Source organism: Gossypium arboreum, chromosome 11 (assembly GCF_025698485.1).
Source record: "Gossypium arboreum isolate Shixiya-1 chromosome 11, ASM2569848v2, whole genome shotgun sequence".
Taxonomy (NCBI): Eukaryota; Viridiplantae; Streptophyta; class Magnoliopsida; order Malvales; family Malvaceae; genus Gossypium; species Gossypium arboreum.
The window spans coordinates 118,393,621-118,411,753 of NC_069080.1; the positions used below are offsets into that span (position 1 = coordinate 118,393,621).

Genomic DNA, 18,133 nt, shown 5'->3' on the forward strand with positions numbered 1-18,133 from the left:
CAAACTAGGAAATTAAGCACACATAACCGAGAACAAGAACTAAGTATTTATTGTGTAAAATAAAAATCAAAAGACAGAATTCATCATAGGGTTCATCTCCTCTAGGTATTTAGAAAATTAGTTCATTCTTGCAAATAAAAACAACCAAGAATAACCGAAAAAAATAAAAAAAAATAAGAAACTCATGATAATCTTCTAAGAAATTAATTGGGAATCTTCAATTTGACGGAGATATGCTTTGAAATCGGATTCAATGGTGTTTTTCGAGTTGCTTTCTTGAATTTTCTATAACGGCTCACTCCTATCTTCTTATTTTTGTAATATATACGTCTTAGAATGCCCGAAAAACCTAAAAATGCAATTTCTCGTAGTTCAAAGTGCCAATTTGCGAAACTGACATGGTTAGCCACATGGTTTTTTTTTGTAGAAGGGATCAGCCCGTGTGGCTCCTATAACTCGTTCTAATTTTTTAGTTTTCTGGTTTTCACTTGTTGGTCGCTCATTTTGCTCCCAAATGCCCTCTTAAGTATAAAAACATGAATTTAAAGGATTAGGAGCATAAAATTCACAATTAACATCAAATAATCACCCGAAAAACATATTAAGAATGGGACTAAAACATGTTACTTTTAGCTCTTATCAATTGGTTAACCAGACATAACACCATTGTGTACTATCGAGCTAGAGTCGTATGACTTCTAGCTGCATAAGGTAAAAAATTATTACTACCTGGCGTATGTAACTCCCTGATCTTTTTATTTATGCTTTTGTAAGTAGTTGACATAAATATGTATCTGCTTCAGTGGTTAAGTGTTCTGGGAGTGTCTGAGAGGTTCTAAGTTCAAGCCTTATCTTTAGCAAATTTTGGCTATTTTTGGATCTAAGCTTTACATTTGTTCTTTAGGCATATATTAAATTTCTTGTAATTTCATATCAGAATGAGCCTGCTGGTTCGAGTGGTAAAAAAGTTATTGTGTTGGAGGTCTTGTGTGAGCGTGGGTATTATTTTCGCTCGAGTTTATGAAAGAGTTTTAGTGGAATTAAAATTCTGAAGTGGTTGAGATTGGGGTGTTAGTAGGAAGTTAGGGAATATCAACTTAATCTTTTTTTATTTTTTTCCCGAAATTCTTCTTCTCTTTGACATTCCTGTTCCCTCCTCTCCCCTGTTCATTTGTTTTCTTCTCTTTTCTACCTTTGTCAACATTTCAATTCGAATTTTTTGTGTAAGATCCAATTGTATTCATTCGACAAGTCTTGTTTTGTTAACTCTTAACGCTATTCGGCTTAGTTACTCTTGATTTAGGTAAAGGACAATATACGAATGGGATTCCTGCAACAATTTAAGTCTTTGGTGTTTCAGCTCGATAACGGTAAGTTTTCACGGACATTTAGTGATGTTGTAAGGTTTTAATTGTGAAATAATTTTGATTGAGTCTCGTTAGTGTTACTAAATTTGGGCTCTGAAATGTCAATTTTTAGGTCTTGGAAGGCTCAAGATAGTTTTAGCATCGAATAGATACCAGGTCCATACCCAAATCGTAGAAAACGAGGTTTTTGCAAAAGTCGAAAAACTATTTTGTAGGCACCACACAGGCGTGTGGTCACCCGTGTGGTAGGCCGTGTGCGAGAACACAGTTGTGTAGTAGCTCAAGTGTGGTTATGTAGGCCACAAAGGCTAGGCCGAGTTGGGTGTGTGGGCCCACACAGGCGTGTGAATTCTTGAGTCAAGCCGTGTGGGCCACACAGGCAAGGCTAATCTAGGTATGTGGGCCACATGGGTGTGTGGGCCCATACTAGCATGCCACACAGACATGTGGGCCCTAATTTCTGAAATAATTCCTAAGGTCGGGCGGGTCGTTCCATTTGACTGTGGACCTAACGTGGGGTCGGTAAGGGCTAATTAAACCCCTATTTGTATGCTTTGAAATTTTGTTAGACTAATCTGATTAGGATACTAATGTATGTCTGATTATACTGATATATGTGTATCTATTATTTGTATAAAGCATGTTTAGTCTGATAAATCTGTATCTGATTTCTGCATCTATTCTGGGGTGGGTTTGATATCTATGTGGAGGAAGTGTTCTGTACGGCAATCATCATCTATATTCTAGCAGCTTGGCTGCACTATATCTAATACGTGTCGTAATGACACAGTGTGGTGTGTAGGGATGGGTGGGTGTTTTTAACCCCACATGGTGTGATGGGATGGTCGGAGTTGGTGTGTAAAGGATGGCGGTAAGACTTTGCATATCTAATTTGTACATCTATTTCTGTAATTGTATCTGAGATGGGCATAAGCCCGATTCTGTATCTGATTGTCTGAAATGTTTCTGTATGTTTGCTTGTCTAATTATGTTGGGTTACATACTGAGTTTACGTAAACTCACATTGTAATAGCCCGATTTTAGCTTAAATCAGAATAGTGGTTTCAAAACCACAAATATGATGTCATAAAATTATTTTAATATTATTTTATGTATTTACAGCATGTGAATAAGTAGGTGTGAAAGTTTCGTGTGTTCATTTTATCGTTTAATAGCTCAATTTGAGAAAAAGGACTTAATCGCGTAAAATGCAAAAGTTGTATTCTAATTGATAAAGGTGTCTAATTGCTATGGCTTATTAAATGAATGGCCCTTATGTTGTAATTAGACCATTGATAGTGGATATTGACATGAATAGCCATTCATCATGTGATTTTAAATGATATTAAATAAGGACATTTTGGTAATTAGTTAAATAAAGCATAACTTAATAAAAACAAAGTTAAAATTTTGTTCATTTTTTTCATTCCAACTGAAAAACAAAATAAAATAAGGGTTTTGGGAGTTTTAATGGTTTGGTCATAGTTCATCTTGATTAAGGTATGTTTTTTGCTCCGTTTTTAATGATTTCTACGTTTTTGTGATCGTTGCTTTGAGTACTAGCTAGCTCGTACCCTAGTTTTTGAATTTTTTGGTGATTTTATAAATTTCCATTGATGAATTTTTGAGTTCTTGAATGTTTGATGATGGAAAATGAGTAATTGTTGATAGATTATCATGTTTTGTAAAGTGATTTTTAGTGAAATTGCATAAAAAGGACTAATTTGTGAAAAGTGTATAATGTGTGGTTAAAAGTGTGAAATAAATAAAAATATGAGATTATATGAAGCTATATGAAATTTGGCTAGCATGAAATTAGAAATAAATTGTGTAATTTGTGATTCAGTGAAATAAGGACTAAATTGTAAAAAATGTGAAATTATAGGGTTAATGTGTAAAATGCCCCAAATTGTGTGCTTTGGATGAAATTGAATGAATTGAGGAATAAAAGAGTTAATTTTGAATTTATATAGATCCTGAAAGAAAGAAATCGGATTTAGATTTTGTCTATTCCGACTACAAGGTAAGTACATATGCAAATAAATGTATTTACATTTTATTGTATATGTTTATTTATGATTGAATTGCTATGAATGTTGAACGTGAAATTATGAGCAAGACTCGACAGATTTGCGATATCCAAAAGTCCCGTACGAACCTTAGGAATAAAATAGGATACAGATGTCATGAAATTAGGTTATCGAGATGTGATTACATGTAAGACCATGCCTGGGACATTGGCATTGTATTGAGATTATGTCTAAGACCATGTCTGGGACATTGGTATCGTTAATCGATTTCGTGTAAGACCCTGTCTAGGACAGTGGCATTGATATGTGATAACATGTAAGACCATATCTGGAATATAGCATTGTACAAGTTTATGTGATTCCTAAGTATCCTTAACAATTTTGAATGGTTCAACGGGAAAAGACAAGTCGAGAAAGAATGTGTTAATGAGTTAAACGACTCAGGTACATACGAGATTTATACGAGTTTTGGAAAGTGAAGTAATTGTTAAGTTTACATGAGAAAATGAATATGTATTTACTGAGAAAGTGTTGTATATCTATACGTGTATACATGTACTTGGCTTAATGATGGAAATGTTGTGATTCATATGATGATTTTATTTGTAGATAACTTACTAAGCTTTTAAAGCTTACTTTGTATGTTATTTCCTTGTTGTTATAGATCATCGAAGCTAGCTCAAACTCGGGGATCGTCAGGAATACGTCATCACACTATCGATCATCTCCTTGGTATTTTTGGAAGCTTTGTATATATGGTATATGGCATGTATAGGCTATTGTCATCTTGATATGTTTTGAGTTGTAATTTTAGCCATGAGATTTTGCTTGTAAATGTTGGTATATGACCATTTAAGTTGGTTTGAATTATGTGCTTGTCAAGTGATATATATATATAAATGATGTTTATAATGCCTAATGTGTTGGCTTGTTTGGTATAGTTTATAGATGAAGAAAGATGGCTTGAAAGTTGACATAATGTGGTTTGATTTTGAGATGATATTATAATGTGTTAAGTGTTATGTGATATGGAATAGATGATAAGATAATGAGTTAATGTAATTGGAACTTATGTAGGTTGTGATGAATTTTGCATAATGGTTTGGTTTGTTTGAATACGGAATTGAGTAGTTGAAATGATTGTGGATAAATAGCATGGTATGTGTGTGAATTGACCTTTTTTGGCTGCCTATATATGTTTAGAAATGATTCAATTTGATGTGGTTTAGGTATGCTTGAGGAGGGTGAGAAATGTGACTTAAACCAAGTCTATTTTCACTCCACACGGCTGAACACACGGGCATGTGGCTAGACCGTGTGTGACACATTTCCTTGGTACACGGCCGTGTGTCCCCTTGGGTACCCTTCAAATTAAAGTCAGTATACCCTACAGTTTTGACACGGCCTAGACACATGGGCGTGTCTACTAGCCATGTGTGGCACACGGGCTAGCACATAGGCGTGTGGTCGGCCGTGTGACCCAAGTCAGTAACTTCCCTTAGATTTCACACGGCCTGACACACGAGCGTGTCCTCGGCCATGTGGTACAAGTCAGTATGTATGCCCTATTTTCACACGGCCTGTGACACGGGCGTGTCTGGTAGCCATGTAAGGCACACGGCCTGTTCATACAAGCGTGTGACTTGTGATTTTTCTAAGTGTTTGGAAATTTTTATATGTGATTGGTTTAGTTCCGAACCACTTTTAAGCATGATTTAAGGTCTCGTAGAACCTTTTAAGGGACAATGTGAATGTTTGTGAATGGTTTATAATATTGAATGCATCAATGTATGAGAATGTGATGTATTGTCCGGTAATGCCTCGTAACTCTATTCCAGCGACGGATATGGGTTAAGAGTGTTACACACATCTGTTTGTCTGTTTTATCAGGTAATCCACAGACTTAGGCGGATCGGTGTGGCGGAGACACAGCAGTGACCACTATATCGTAAAACAGTTAAACTTAGTACTTTTGGTTTATTTTAAATTTTGGACTATTGGGAGTTGTAATTTTTGGGGACTCTTTGAACTGTTTGGTTTTTAACTGTTTACGTTTGGATAGTTTGTCATTTTGATTGCTTTGGTAAAATTTTTTTATTAAAACAATGGTTTTATACAAACAACGGTTTTCTTAAAAACACAACTGCATTTTCAAAATATAACAAATAAGGCTTCCCCTGTAATAAGTTTCGGTAAAGAAATTGACAAATATGTGGTTTTAGTAAATTTCAAAGATTGATGTTTTATCAAGTCAACACAGTTTCCAAAACCCATTCCTTGTGACATCACCAGATTTGGTCATAACGTCTAGGCCGGGTTTGGGGTGTTACAGCGTATACATATGATTTGTAATTAACTTTTGAAATTACCTACGTCGTTTGTACCGTTCTGTCTTAAAAGAGAATTGTTCCTTCTTTAAAAGTGTACGCCGAACCCTCTTGATTTACTGATCATAAATTTTATGATTTCGATATAAACGCCATAATTAGGTAGTAAGTGAAAATAGATTTTTCTTTTATAACTTCTATTATTTTTTTTTCTAAAGATGCGTTATCTAATGAAAGAAGAAAAGTGTCTTTTAAGCTAAGGAAAAATATTCATAATTGTTTTTCTAAAATTTTTAAAGTTAAGTTGAATGATTTGAATCCTTTAGTAATGCCTCAGTTCGTTGGGTAGTTTGTATAGCTAAATGATACATGCCATGTCTTCCTGACGGGCTAAGAGGTGTTACACTAAGTTTAATTTCTATCAATTTCACACCTAATTCTTTAAGAAATCAACAATGGAAAGTTTATAAAATTTTAACAATTTTACAAATTGGTACATAGACTAGCTAAATCAAGTTCCTATGACCTCAAATCTATAAAAAAACATACAAGAAAATGACTTGATTATCATTCCTAATTTATGGCTGAATGTAAAAGTTGAAAGCTTGGTTTTTCTTCTTCAATGGCTACGGTTGGCTTTGGAAAGATTATTAAATATGTCATGTAACACCCCAAACCCGGCCTAGACGTTATGGCCGAATCTGCGATGTCACATTGAAGTGTGTTTTGGAAAGTATTGTTCTGTTCAAATAAAAGATCATACAATATTAAAACCATTGTGGTGATCTTTCACAAAACTCTAAGTATCATGTTTGTTTATCAAAACTTAATTTGTTTAAACAAATGTTAAGTATGTTGAATTGTTATTAGTTTTCGAAAGTATGTTGAATTGTTATTAGTTTTTGAAAATGTTCTTTCTTGCAGAAGCTAGAGAAACATGTTTGCGTATTTGTGGTGTTTTGAAAACATATATCCTTTTGAAAAATTGCGTCCTAAAGCTAGCAGATATAATAAAAGATTTGGAAATCCCAAAATTTAAAAATGAAACTTTAAGAGGCCTTATTACATAACCAATAATCCAAATTAATTAACTTAAGGATAAAATCGAGACAGTAATTAAAATCAGTCGTGTGGCCCCCATCGAGTCCCTCGCAGCACCGGCCCATCTAAGGATTACTTGCACAGGAAAGCAGAGGGGTGAGTTTATGAAAACTCAGTATGTAATCCTTTTTTTTAATAAACAAACAATCGGTAGGAAAAATAGGTTGGGCTTAAGCCCATTTCAGTTACAGTCTAGTATCAGTGCGGGCCTTAGCCTATTACAATAACAGTATCAGTATGGGAGTTAGCCCATTACAATAACAGTAACAGTGTGGGCTTTAGCCCATTACAATAACAGTATGAAAAAATGCAACAGAGATCTTACCCATTCATCCTCTACACTCCACTCCGTCCAGCTCTACACTCCATGTGAGGATAAAATCGACCCACTCATCCCTACACTCTAAATATAGCACCGGTTGCGGCACTAATCAGTGTTTGCAGCAGAGCTGCCAGTACAGTACATTTCCTCCAATATATATATTAAACCCACCGCCATGCAACATGTCACGTGTATGCAAAATGTCATGCTCGAATACAGTCAAATATAGCATAGGGGTATAACAGTCATTTCATTAGTATGGGGTCTAAGTGTACTTACCGACCCATCAGTAGGCCCACAGTCGTCTTAGGCGACCCATGCGACCTTAGCAGTCAAACAGTGAAAATGGGCACAAAGCCCATAATACAGCCCGTGTGGCCCATTAAGCCCAATAATGACCTTGGCCGTGTTATTTACACAGCCTGGCCCATAAAACTCCACGTATCCATGTGATTTACCTGTGTGGGGCCCACGAGCCCATGAGGCCCACACGACCCAACGTGACCCAAAGCGACTTAGGCCTACAAAATAGCTCGTGCTGGTCTCTACAATCACATGCTCGCGCTTATACGTTTAGTTGACCACACAAGCGAGCGCACACCCATGTGGCATCGATAGTACCAGTTTTTCGGCTTTTGCCATTTCACGATTGAAGCAGTGTGATTACACACCTGTTATGGATTGTGGTTGAAAAGCTTTCCAAGATCAAACACCTATGATAACAACAACCTATCATTAGTTCAAATTCGTGGTTAATTCGATACCATAGCATTGGAGATACTTAACCTTATTCATCACTACTTACCATCGAACAGTCGCAGAACCCCCCTCTAGAACTAGAACCAACGCAATCTCTCCAATGCTCTAGCCTTCACAAAAACAGTTAACTGATTCATAAGAATCTAAACCCAACATAGACATATCTTGAACTTTTAAGTGCTTACCACCATGTAGAACTAAAAACAGTTGAGAGGATTAATCGGTCTATCCACACATAAGCCGAACACACAGGATAACTGAGGCAAAACTAAAAGGTTACACCTTTATCAGGAACAAAAATACAGGAAGATGTCAGATGACACTATTAACATAACTGAAAGAGAAGAAGGATTACCACTTACTCATACTGATCGAAACAATAGTCCAGAACTGCCAAAGAAGAAGAAAAAATCGTGAAGGAGAAAGAAGGCAAGATATACAGTCTAGGGAACAATACCCGATTGAAGAATACAAGAAAAAGACAATTGGCTTAAAGCAAGGGCTAGCAACTGAAAGAATAGAAGGGACAGAGTTTTTCGGCTGCCACAATTAAAGTGAAGAGAGGGGAAAAACACAAGAAGTAATCGGTTCCAAAAGACACCGTTGACAAAGAGGGAAAAGAGAGTGAGTTTGGCCTAAGGGAAAAGAATCAGTAGTAAAACAATTACCCAAAAAGAAAGTAAGCAAGTTGCACACTACCCTCAGGAACAATCACACTTTTGGCCACTAAGCAAAAAAATCCCGAAAACACACAAAAACTGCAACTTTTGAGAGAAATACCAGTTCAGCGAAAATTCCTATGCTCACAATCCACTTTCAGCATGATAACTGGTACACCAGAGGTGCGTCCTTCCCGGTCCTATCGTACTAGGGAAAGGTCCTCTCAATGCTCTAACGCCCACACCGGATATGGACGAACTGTTTCTATTATACATAAGGTGACTATTCCACCAAAAAGTTTTCTTTTAGTTCAAAACGATCAATATGTAGAATCGAACAAGTGATTCTTTGAGATTGGCGCGAGAACATACACTTTAAATTTGAAAGAGAGGTTCGAAAACATATTTATTCGACTCGAGGGGAAATGCACTGAGTACCGATGTGTACCATTCGCCGAATTTACATATAGTAATGTCCATCTCTTACCAAAAACAAGCCATTTGTGGATATTATCAGGGGGTTCGTACAAATTCAGTGTAGAAAAGATTTATTAGACTATGGAGTGAATGATTTGATTAATGACTATTCTATTGATTCTTTCTTCAACTTGGAATCGATTCACAACAATTCTTTTTATTTTTCATATTTTCATATAAATATAAATTGATATTGCATATAATAGAAATAAAAAAAAAAAATACGGGTTCGGTTTGTCTTTTTTGAGATAGTTTTTCATTAGTATACCTATAAAAAAATAGGTATATCTTGCATTCTTTCTAGAGTTTCGATATTCGATATAAGGATTCCTTTACCAACAGTCAACCTCATTTGTTAGAATAGCTTCCATTGAGTCTCTGCACCTATCCTTTCCTTTTTTTTCTTATTCTCGCTTGTTGAACCTTTGTTCATGTTTATTTTCGTAAAATAATAAAATAATAGGATTTGGCTCAGGATTGCCCATTTTTCATTCCAGGGTTTCTCTGAATTTGAAAGTTATCACTTAGTAGGTTTCCATACCAAGGCTCAATCCAATTAAGTCCGTAGCGTCTACCAATTTCGCCATATCCCCTTTTGTGTCTTGAGATTAGGATCTCATTAGGATGCCCCTCTTTCCCAGGGTTCCAAACTCAACGGTGGCAACTAAACACGAGGGTTGCGCTCGTTGCGGGACTTAACCCAACACCTTACGGCACGACCTGACAACAGTCATGCACCACCTATGTCCCCGTTCAGGTTTCAATTTTTTCAAATGAACGATTTGAAGACCTATTGATTCTAACAACTGATTGCAAGTTGATCATTCGGACCTTTCAATTCATAGATGTGGATCTCAGACCTATGAATGGGGATATTCTCGAAACTCACAAAGAAAAAAGGAAGTGAGTTAGACAAAAAGAGAAGCAACTTAGACAAAAAGAGAAGTAACTTAGACCCTCCCTTTCCTGCTAGGATTGGAAATCCTGACAACAATTCAGTTTGATTGAATCGTCTAGTTTCGTTTTCCAAGTTAATGCTTCAAAGGGAGGGTGATATGAGTGTTTTGTCTATTCATAAATACCAAAGATTTCACACTTTGTAATTTAGTACAATTGATGTCGAAAATCAACCAATTCACATTTATATAAACTAATAAGCAAAACAAATACAATTTAATCATAACATGAATAAAATAGTAAGTTCCATATGAACTAACCCGACAAAACAACAAACGAACAATTCTTTAAGGACTAATCAATAATTTTGTCTTTTCCCCGATTATCCTCGGTTTAATTCAATTCTCGATCTATACAATAATTCAGTTTAATTTATCAATACTAATCATTTTTTAACATTCCCTAATATGCATGTACCAGTTCAGTTTTATCTTTTGAATGCCCCTAAAATTTTTTATTTTATTCAATTTAGTCCTAAAACTGAAATTGCTATAACTTTCAAAATTGAGCTTTGATTTCAAAACCGATCTCAATAACATCCTTTTAGGACCCTTTACTATAAATAATTACAAAAATTTCATATCAAATTCAAAATCTATACACTTTAGTCCCTATGTTCAAAAACTAGCAATTAAATTTTACAATCTAGTCCTTTTTCACTTCTAAGCTTAAAATCTAACAATTTAATACCAATTTCTTCAAGAAATCAACAATGGAAACTTTTGAAAACTTAAACAATTTTACAAATTGGCACATGGGCTAGCTAAATCAAGCTCTCACGACCTCAAAAATATAAAAATTATAAGAAAATAACTAAATTAAACTCACCAAACTAAGATTGAAGGTTTGAAAGCTTCAAACCCTTTTTTTCTTTCTTTTGCTTCATGAAAAAGATGAATATGAACGGAGAAATGTTTTATTTTCTTTTTATTTTATCTTTTATACTTAAATTAATAATGAATTGATCTTAATTAATCTAATTAAACATGATTAATTTAATCTTAAACACAATTAACCAATATGGTAGATTTCAATTGTCATCCACCATCGTTTGGCTACATAATAGCAGTCTAATTGCTAAATTGATTCTTCGACTATTTAAAATTTATATAGATAAACTTTTATAATTTAATCTTTATACCTTAATTAATTTAGTAAAATTAAGGTGAAACTTTAATATACTTTAATACTAAACCAACATCCAAAATAAAATTCCGAAACCAACCTTTCCAATGCCACTAAAAAAACAAATTATTACAATAATTATATTATCTAAATATTTTCTTATCATTCATCACATTTTAAATCGAAGAAATTTAAAATTTATATATATTTTAAATCTCCCGAACAGACGCCAACGAACCGGGTTGACTGTTATCTCTCTCTAACCAAACATCCCACCATCCTCTTCCTCTTCACCGAGTCCAACTAAAACGATTTCCTAATCACCGATTCGTCGTGAACCTCTCATGGCTTCGGAGCAGTGCGGCGCCGTTTTCGAGGTATCTCAGGACGACGACTAGGAACCTTCTTCCTCCGATAACGAGATCGATGAAACGACGACGTCCTTAACGATAACGAAGACGTTTTGAACGATGAAGACGTCGAGTTATTGTTAGAGGAAGAAGATGACATAAATTCCCCTTCTTTACTCCCTTAACCTATCCCTTCCAAGTATCCTTCGCCTCAGTCCCTTTCGTACAACTTGAATGTTGCATGTGTTTTTTCAACAACTTTAATTTTCCTTTTCCTGTTCCTTTGTAACTCTTTATTTTTTATTTTCTCCACCACGAGTCTTATTTAATATTTAATAATGTATATTACATATAATTATTCATTCCTATATGATTACGTGAAGAACCTCTCCTATCTTTCTCTCTGTCACATTTTATCTTCTTCTCTTTTTCCCATTTTCTGTTGACTACCCCCATTTGCCTTTCATCAATCCTGTTTTTCAATTTTCTTCTCTTTTTTTTCTTTTATCATGGAAGAGGCAAAGGGTATGCTTTTCTTTCTGGGTTTTGTTTTGTCTTTTTTTTTTTTTTTAAGATTTTGTTTTCTTGATCTTTAATCCTTTCTTTCTCCTTTTGTTGTTGTTTTTTTTTTTTTAATCTTTCATGAAAATTTCATTGTTACTTTTTGAGAATCTGAGATAACTGAATTTTTCCACTTTGCATTGTATTTCTAGTTTTAGTATTAGACAGATCAATTGAATTTGTGAATGCCTGGAAGTGAAAAAGGAACTCACTTTTTCCACAATTTTTTTTAAAATATAGTTTTTAGGTTTTTTGTATGCATTTTTAGAATAATAAGTGTCTCAATTTTCAATCTTGTTTTGTAAATAATTAATTGCAATATTAATGTTTCTTTGCTTCTTCTTCTTTTTTTTTTTTTTTTTTTTTAGTGTTGGAAGCTAAAGAAGGAACCATTTCCGTTGCCTCTGCTTCTCCTGGTCATCAAGAAGGTAATTGTCAACTTTTCATAGGATTTAATGTTTAAAAGCTAATATTAAATGGCCTCTTCATAGTTGCCACCATTAGAATTATTTCGGTAGATTCAAAATATTCTTTTTATTCATTGAATTTTGCCTATTGTTTTAGTTTAGTATTGGAGATTTACTTCCTTCAATACACATATCTTATAGTTTATTTTTTTAGCTGTCACAGTTTATAGATCAAACTGATGTTTATGATCTGGTATATTGCTTGGATATGATCTGCTAATTTATGTTACCCGGGGCAAGTCTGAACATATGTCCGACATAGGTGTTAGACTCGGGTTTAGGGAAAATGAAGAGTAGAAATAGGTGTTATGTGATGACTTTTAGCTGTGTCACAGTTTATGGATCATAGTGATGGTTATAATTATTGATGATGTGGTATACTGCTTAGATATTCCGCGTTAATTTATGTTACCCGGACTTGAGGATGACTGCATATCATTGTCCGGGTATGTGCCGTACATAGGTGTTGGACACAGGTTTAGGAAAAACAAAGAATCTATGTCACATTTTATGGATCATGGTCATGGTTATCATTATTGATGATCTGATATTGCTTAGATATGCTGTTTTAATCAATGTTACTCGGACTTGAGGATGAGTTCATATCCATATCTAGATATGTGTTGCACATAGGTGTTAGCCATGGGTTCGAGAAAAACAAAGAGTCTGGATGGCATAGGTCTGTTATCCAATAGTAGGTATTTTAGCTGTCACAGGTTATGGATCATAGTGAGGGTTGTCATTATTGCTTGGATATGCCGTGTTAATCATGCCATAAGTATTAGAGACGGGTTTCGGACAACATAGGAGTGAATGATTCAAAGATACTTGATTAACGATGTAGATATCTTCGGAAAACTGTCATGCTTAATGTTTGTTAGGTGATTATGAAATTGCTCGTTTCTGTTTATCGTTCAACCAGCTGTACAGGATAGAGATAACAAATTCTTAACACAAGCAATTGGAGAAGCATATAAAGGGGTTGAATGTAAAGATGGAAGGCCGTTTGGTGCAGTTGTCGTTCGCGATGACGAAGTCATTGTAAGTTGCCACAACATGGTTTTGAGAAACACTGACCCTACTGCACATGCAGAGGTTACTGCTATTAGAGAGGTCAGATAAAAAGAACTAAACAAACCAACAAAACAATTTAATCAAATTTATCGATCCTGTCCATATGTTTACTTGAAACGATTGAAACAGTTCCAATCCCTGAAAACCATGAACTGCTACGAAAAGCTTAGATTTTTTTTGTTGATTGTAAGAAAATATGATAGCTTCAATGGAAGAAATACATATAAATATACATTAGCTTTCATTTGTGGGGTTTTTCAGCATTTATTTGCAATTGTTATGGCTTTTTTATGTTTGATGGCAAGAGTTTGCTGTATTTGTAGCAGTCATGTGATGGTCGATAATTTTGCATGTATGTTAAATATAGCGAGGAAATACGACTAATTCAGCTCGATTGTCATCGGTGCATGTTAGACATTAGGATATAAGGATTCTTAGGTTGTCATATAAATGTATGAGAAATCCATGTTTTCTATTAACATACTATGTCAGACATGCAAGAAACTGAATCGGATTGAGCTCTCAGACTGTGAAATGTATGCTTCATGCGAGCCTTGCCCAATGTGCTTCGGTGCTATCCATCTGTCAAGAATCAAGGTCCGATGCCAAACCTTACTATTTTTTAACGTATATAATCCTTTTCATTAACTCACGGTTGCATATGTTGAGATTTCAACCCCGGACCAGTTGGATGTCACTTCTTAAGAGTGGCTATATGAAACCGAAATCGTGACGTGTTTATTATGTAATGGGAAAGCAGAAGCTGGTTTATGGAGCGAAAGCAGAGGCAGCGGTAGCAATAGGATTTGATAGTTTCATTGCGGATGCATTGAGAGGTACTGGGTTTTACCAGAACGCTAACCTGGAGATCAAGCAAGCCGATGGAACAGTTGCTGTCATTGCAGAACAAGTATTTGAGAAGACCAAGGAAAAGTTCACCTTGTATTAATTTCTCTTTCATTACTAGAAACACAGTTTGAAGTTTATGTTAAGACTGCCCCCTCTTTGAAGTTATCAATAAGTAACGCACTGTTTGATTTCAGAAAATGAAGAAATCCTATAAGTATAGTTATAAGTATAATGATGAAGATATGAGACCGAAACAATATAAAAATTATTTTATAGATTCTTCCCATTATATTATTCGTAATCTTTGTCCAATTATTAATAATATTTTAATAATTTTTTCATATCATTAACACATAATTTTGATAATATTTTTACTCCAAATTTTAAATTTAAATCAAGAACTTTAAACACCAAATCTCAATCTCAAATTCTGCAAGTTAATTTTCGGAGATTTGAGCTTGATTGATCTTAATTGAAATTTTGTAAAGTTTTAAAAAGCAATTTAATTTCTGGGTTATAGTTTTACGGGGAATTAACTTTTACAATCATTTAAAATTTTCTATATATGTTAAATCTCCCGAACACGCGCCAAGGAAGCGCGTTGACTGTTAGCTCTCTCTAACCAAACATCCCACCTTACCCTTCCTCTTCAACCGAATCCAACTAACACGCTTTCCTAATCACCGATTCCTCGTGAACCTCTCATGGCTTCGGAGCAGTACGGCGGCGTTTTCGAGGTATCTCAGGACGACGACGAGGAACCTTCTTCCTCCGATAACGAGGTCGACGAAAACGACGACGTCCTTAACGTTAACGAAGACGTTCTGAACGATGAAGACGACGAGGTATTGTTAGAGGAAGAAGAAGACATAAATTCCCCTTCTTTACTCCCTCAACCGATCCCTTCCCAAGTATCCTTCGCCTCAGTCCCTGCCGTTCCTCTCGCCGTCCCCTCCGCCTCCGCCGTAACTATCGCCGCCATCTCGACCGACGAATTGCCTCCTGACTCCAAACGCCAACGCGTCGATTCTGTCGTGCCGGAGAAAAAAACTCCGCCGCCGCAGCAATTGGACGATTCGCGACGGTTATTTCAACGGTTATGGACCGACGAAGACGAGATCGAGCTTCTCCAAGGGTTCCTCGATTACACAATGTTGAAAACGAGCTCAAATCCTTCTTCTACTTCTCACCATCACCATCACGATACGGCTTTGTTTTACGATCAAATCAAATCGAAACTCCAGCTGGATTTCAACAAGAATCAATTAGTGGAGAAGCTTCGAAGGTTGAAGAAGAAATATAGGAACGTGATTAGCAAGATCTGTTCAGGTAAAGAATTTTCCTTCAAAAGCCCTCATGATCAAGCTACTTTTGAAATTTCTAGAAGGATCTGGAGTGATGGTGTTAGCAAAGTAGAAGATAATGTCTTAGATGATGACGAAAATAACAATAATAACAACGCTAGTTTGATCGATGAAAGTGGAGAGAAAAAGAATTTGACACAGAAACCAGCAGCCACGAAGAAAAGGTCGAGAAATAAAGGAGTGAAAATGGAGGAAAAAAGAGATGTAAACGATGGAATTGTGCATATAGATAGTAACTCTAATGATAGGGTTAATAATGATAATGGTAATGTAGAAGCACTTGGTGTTGGTAGCAGTGGAGGAGGAGCTAACACGGGGGTGGCCGGGGTCATAGAGGAGACCGTGAGGAGTTGTGTAACACCCTTGTTTAAGGAGTTGTTAGGTAGTGTAATGGTAGGAGGATGGGGATATGGAGGAAGAGGGATCAGTGGATTGGTGATGAATGCAATGCCATTGTGTTTGGGGGGCGGTGGGGGCAATGGGGAATGGATGGATGAAAGATGGAGAAAGCTGCAGATAATGGAGTTGGAAGTTTATTCGAAACGGGTGGAGCTGGTGCAGGATGAGATTAAGGCGGCTTTGGAGGAGCTCCGGTCGATGAATGGGTGATTTTGGATAAGCTGATATAGTGTAGGGAAGTAAGTGGCTTTTGGGTTTCGGTTGATTTGATTGAAATGATGGTTCTGTTGCTTAGTTTGTTTGTTGTAGTATTTTTTTCACATTTGTGTACAATATATGATATATTCAAACATGAGTTGGGTTGACTTGCTTAGAGGATGTTATGTTACGATTAATGTAAAGCCTTGACAGAATGCTTTTTGGGTTTTGGAATAATGAGTTCTGGTTATTTTGAAGCTGAAGCTTATTCAACTTGATTTGATGTCATGGGTAAATGTTTGGTAGTTTCAGAGGGAAGACACTATGGTCAAGTTGATGTCATGGGTAAATGTTTGGTAGTTTCAGAGGGAAGACACTATAGTGTGGTTTTTATATGAGCATAATAGAAAAGAAGGGCTGCAAAATTGAATGTTTGATTAGGTTTCAGGCTATTTGATTCACATTATCCATATATATAATTTCTTGGGTTATCCCAGATCCAATCCATCTATTATTTTGTTTGTAAAATTAAATGTCGATTCCACATACCATGGTGAGGTGGCAAAATCTTTGATATCAGTCTCGGGATCAAAACTTCGTTTTTGATCCTGTAACAATTTCTACCTTTCCTTAGTAAAAAGGAAAATGAGGAGTTCGAGCCCAAGTGAAAACCAGGCTTATCCAAGTCAAAACAAAAAATTAGCCCCATAACAAGAAGTTGCATGGTAGACAGAGAGACAGGTGCCTCACCTTATCCAAATCCTTCTATTTTTTTCAAACAGGAAAAGAGCATATGCCCCTTCCCTTCCATGGATCCCTTTCATTTCTCCTCCACCCACTGCCAAAAATATCACTAAACCAAGTCTGACGCCAACACCCAAAATCAGTAAAAATAGAAAGAGAAATCCTCCGTTGAAATGGCATCTGCAACAGCAAGACTCATTTTTCCTCTTCACCACTTAACCCAACCTTGTCCCAAGCCCAAAAAACCTAATCTCTTTCCCTCCCATAAACTCCTCTCCAGAATTCCTCCCAACATCATCCAAACCCATAGAAACCAATCCCATTTCACCGTTCGTTCCATTGATGTCTCAAAAGAAGACAGTCAAGAAACCCCAACTTCTGACCCAGAAAACAAACAATCTCCATCAGTGGAAGAAACAAGTGGGGGAGAAGAGACGATTGACAAACGCAGGTTAGAAGAGAAGTTTGCAGTGTTGAACACAGGGATATATGAGTGCAGGTCATGTGGGTTCAAGTATGATGAAGCAGTGGGTGATCCTTCCTATCCAATTCCACCAGGGTTTCAGTTTGATAAGCTGCCTGATGATTGGAGATGCCCTACCTGTGGGGCTGCAAAGTCTTTCTTTGAGAGTAAGAGTGTTGAGATTGCTGGGTTTGCTCAGAATCAGCAATTTGGTTTAGGGGGCAATGCTCTTACTTCTGGTCAAAAAGCCCTCTTAATTTATGGCAGTTTGTTCTTCTTCTTTGTGCTCTTCTTGAGTGGCTACTTTTTGCAATAGGTAGGTAGGGTGCATAATATAAATTTCTGTAATTTTTCTTTGCCTTAAAGGTATATTTTTCTGCAAATAGGAAAATCCATCAAACGCCCCCCCCCGAAAAAAAAATCGAAGCTTCTTTGATTTTTGTGCGTCATTTTAGTTTGCTTGGCATTTCGTTGCTCCATGCATGCTTAAAATATAAAATTCAAGGGTTTTGAATAGATCATGGTACCATTGGCAAACAT

The 18,133-nt window shown here is 36.0% G+C and overlaps 3 protein-coding genes across 4 annotated transcripts; all 3 read left to right on the top strand.

Moving 5' to 3' along the window:
• The first annotated feature begins 11,347 nt into the window (after positions 1–11,347).
• LOC108472875 (guanosine deaminase-like) lies at positions 11,348–14,631 on the top strand. Of its 2 annotated transcripts, none has more exons than XM_017774434.2 (5): positions 11,348–11,999; positions 12,404–12,463; positions 13,425–13,615; positions 14,069–14,173; positions 14,337–14,631. In XM_017774434.2, the coding sequence occupies exons 1-5, from the start codon at positions 11,984–11,986 to the stop codon at positions 14,523–14,525; spliced, it is 561 nt and encodes a 186-aa protein (XP_017629923.1). In that variant the 5' UTR covers positions 11,348–11,983; the 3' UTR covers positions 14,526–14,631. The 2 variants fall into 2 exon arrangements, with proteins under 2 accessions (XP_017629923.1, XP_017629924.1); XM_017774435.2 differs by having other exon boundaries at positions 13,425–13,543.
• Positions 14,632–14,978: 347 nt separating this feature from the next.
• LOC108474156 (probable transcription factor At3g04930) lies at positions 14,979–17,984 on the top strand. Its single transcript, XM_017776076.2, has one exon. The coding sequence runs from the start codon at positions 15,130–15,132 to the stop codon at positions 16,396–16,398; it is 1,269 nt and encodes a 422-aa protein (XP_017631565.1). The 5' UTR covers positions 14,979–15,129; the 3' UTR covers positions 16,399–17,984.
• Positions 17,169–17,984, top strand: LOC108474158 (uncharacterized). Its single transcript, XM_017776077.2, has one exon. The coding sequence runs from the start codon at positions 17,304–17,306 to the stop codon at positions 17,907–17,909; it is 606 nt and encodes a 201-aa protein (XP_017631566.1). The 5' UTR covers positions 17,169–17,303; the 3' UTR covers positions 17,910–17,984.
• Positions 17,985–18,133: the final 149 nt, after the last annotated feature.

Coding starts and splice junctions, on each gene's coding strand:
- LOC108472875 (XM_017774434.2), top strand. Junction 12,464..13,424: donor TTCTCCTGGTCATCAAGAAG/GTAATTGTCAAC, acceptor TCGTTCAACCAG/CTGTACAGGATAGAGATAAC. Junction 14,174..14,336: donor TCCATCTGTCAAGAATCAAG/GTCCGATGCCAA, acceptor ATGGGAAAGCAG/AAGCTGGTTTATGGAGCGAA.
- LOC108474156 (XM_017776076.2), top strand. CDS start 15,130: ATGGCTTCGGAGCAGTACGGCGGCGTTTTCGAGGTATCTCAGGACGAC.
- LOC108474158 (XM_017776077.2), top strand. CDS start 17,304: ATGGCATCTGCAACAGCAAGACTCATTTTTCCTCTTCACCACTTAACC.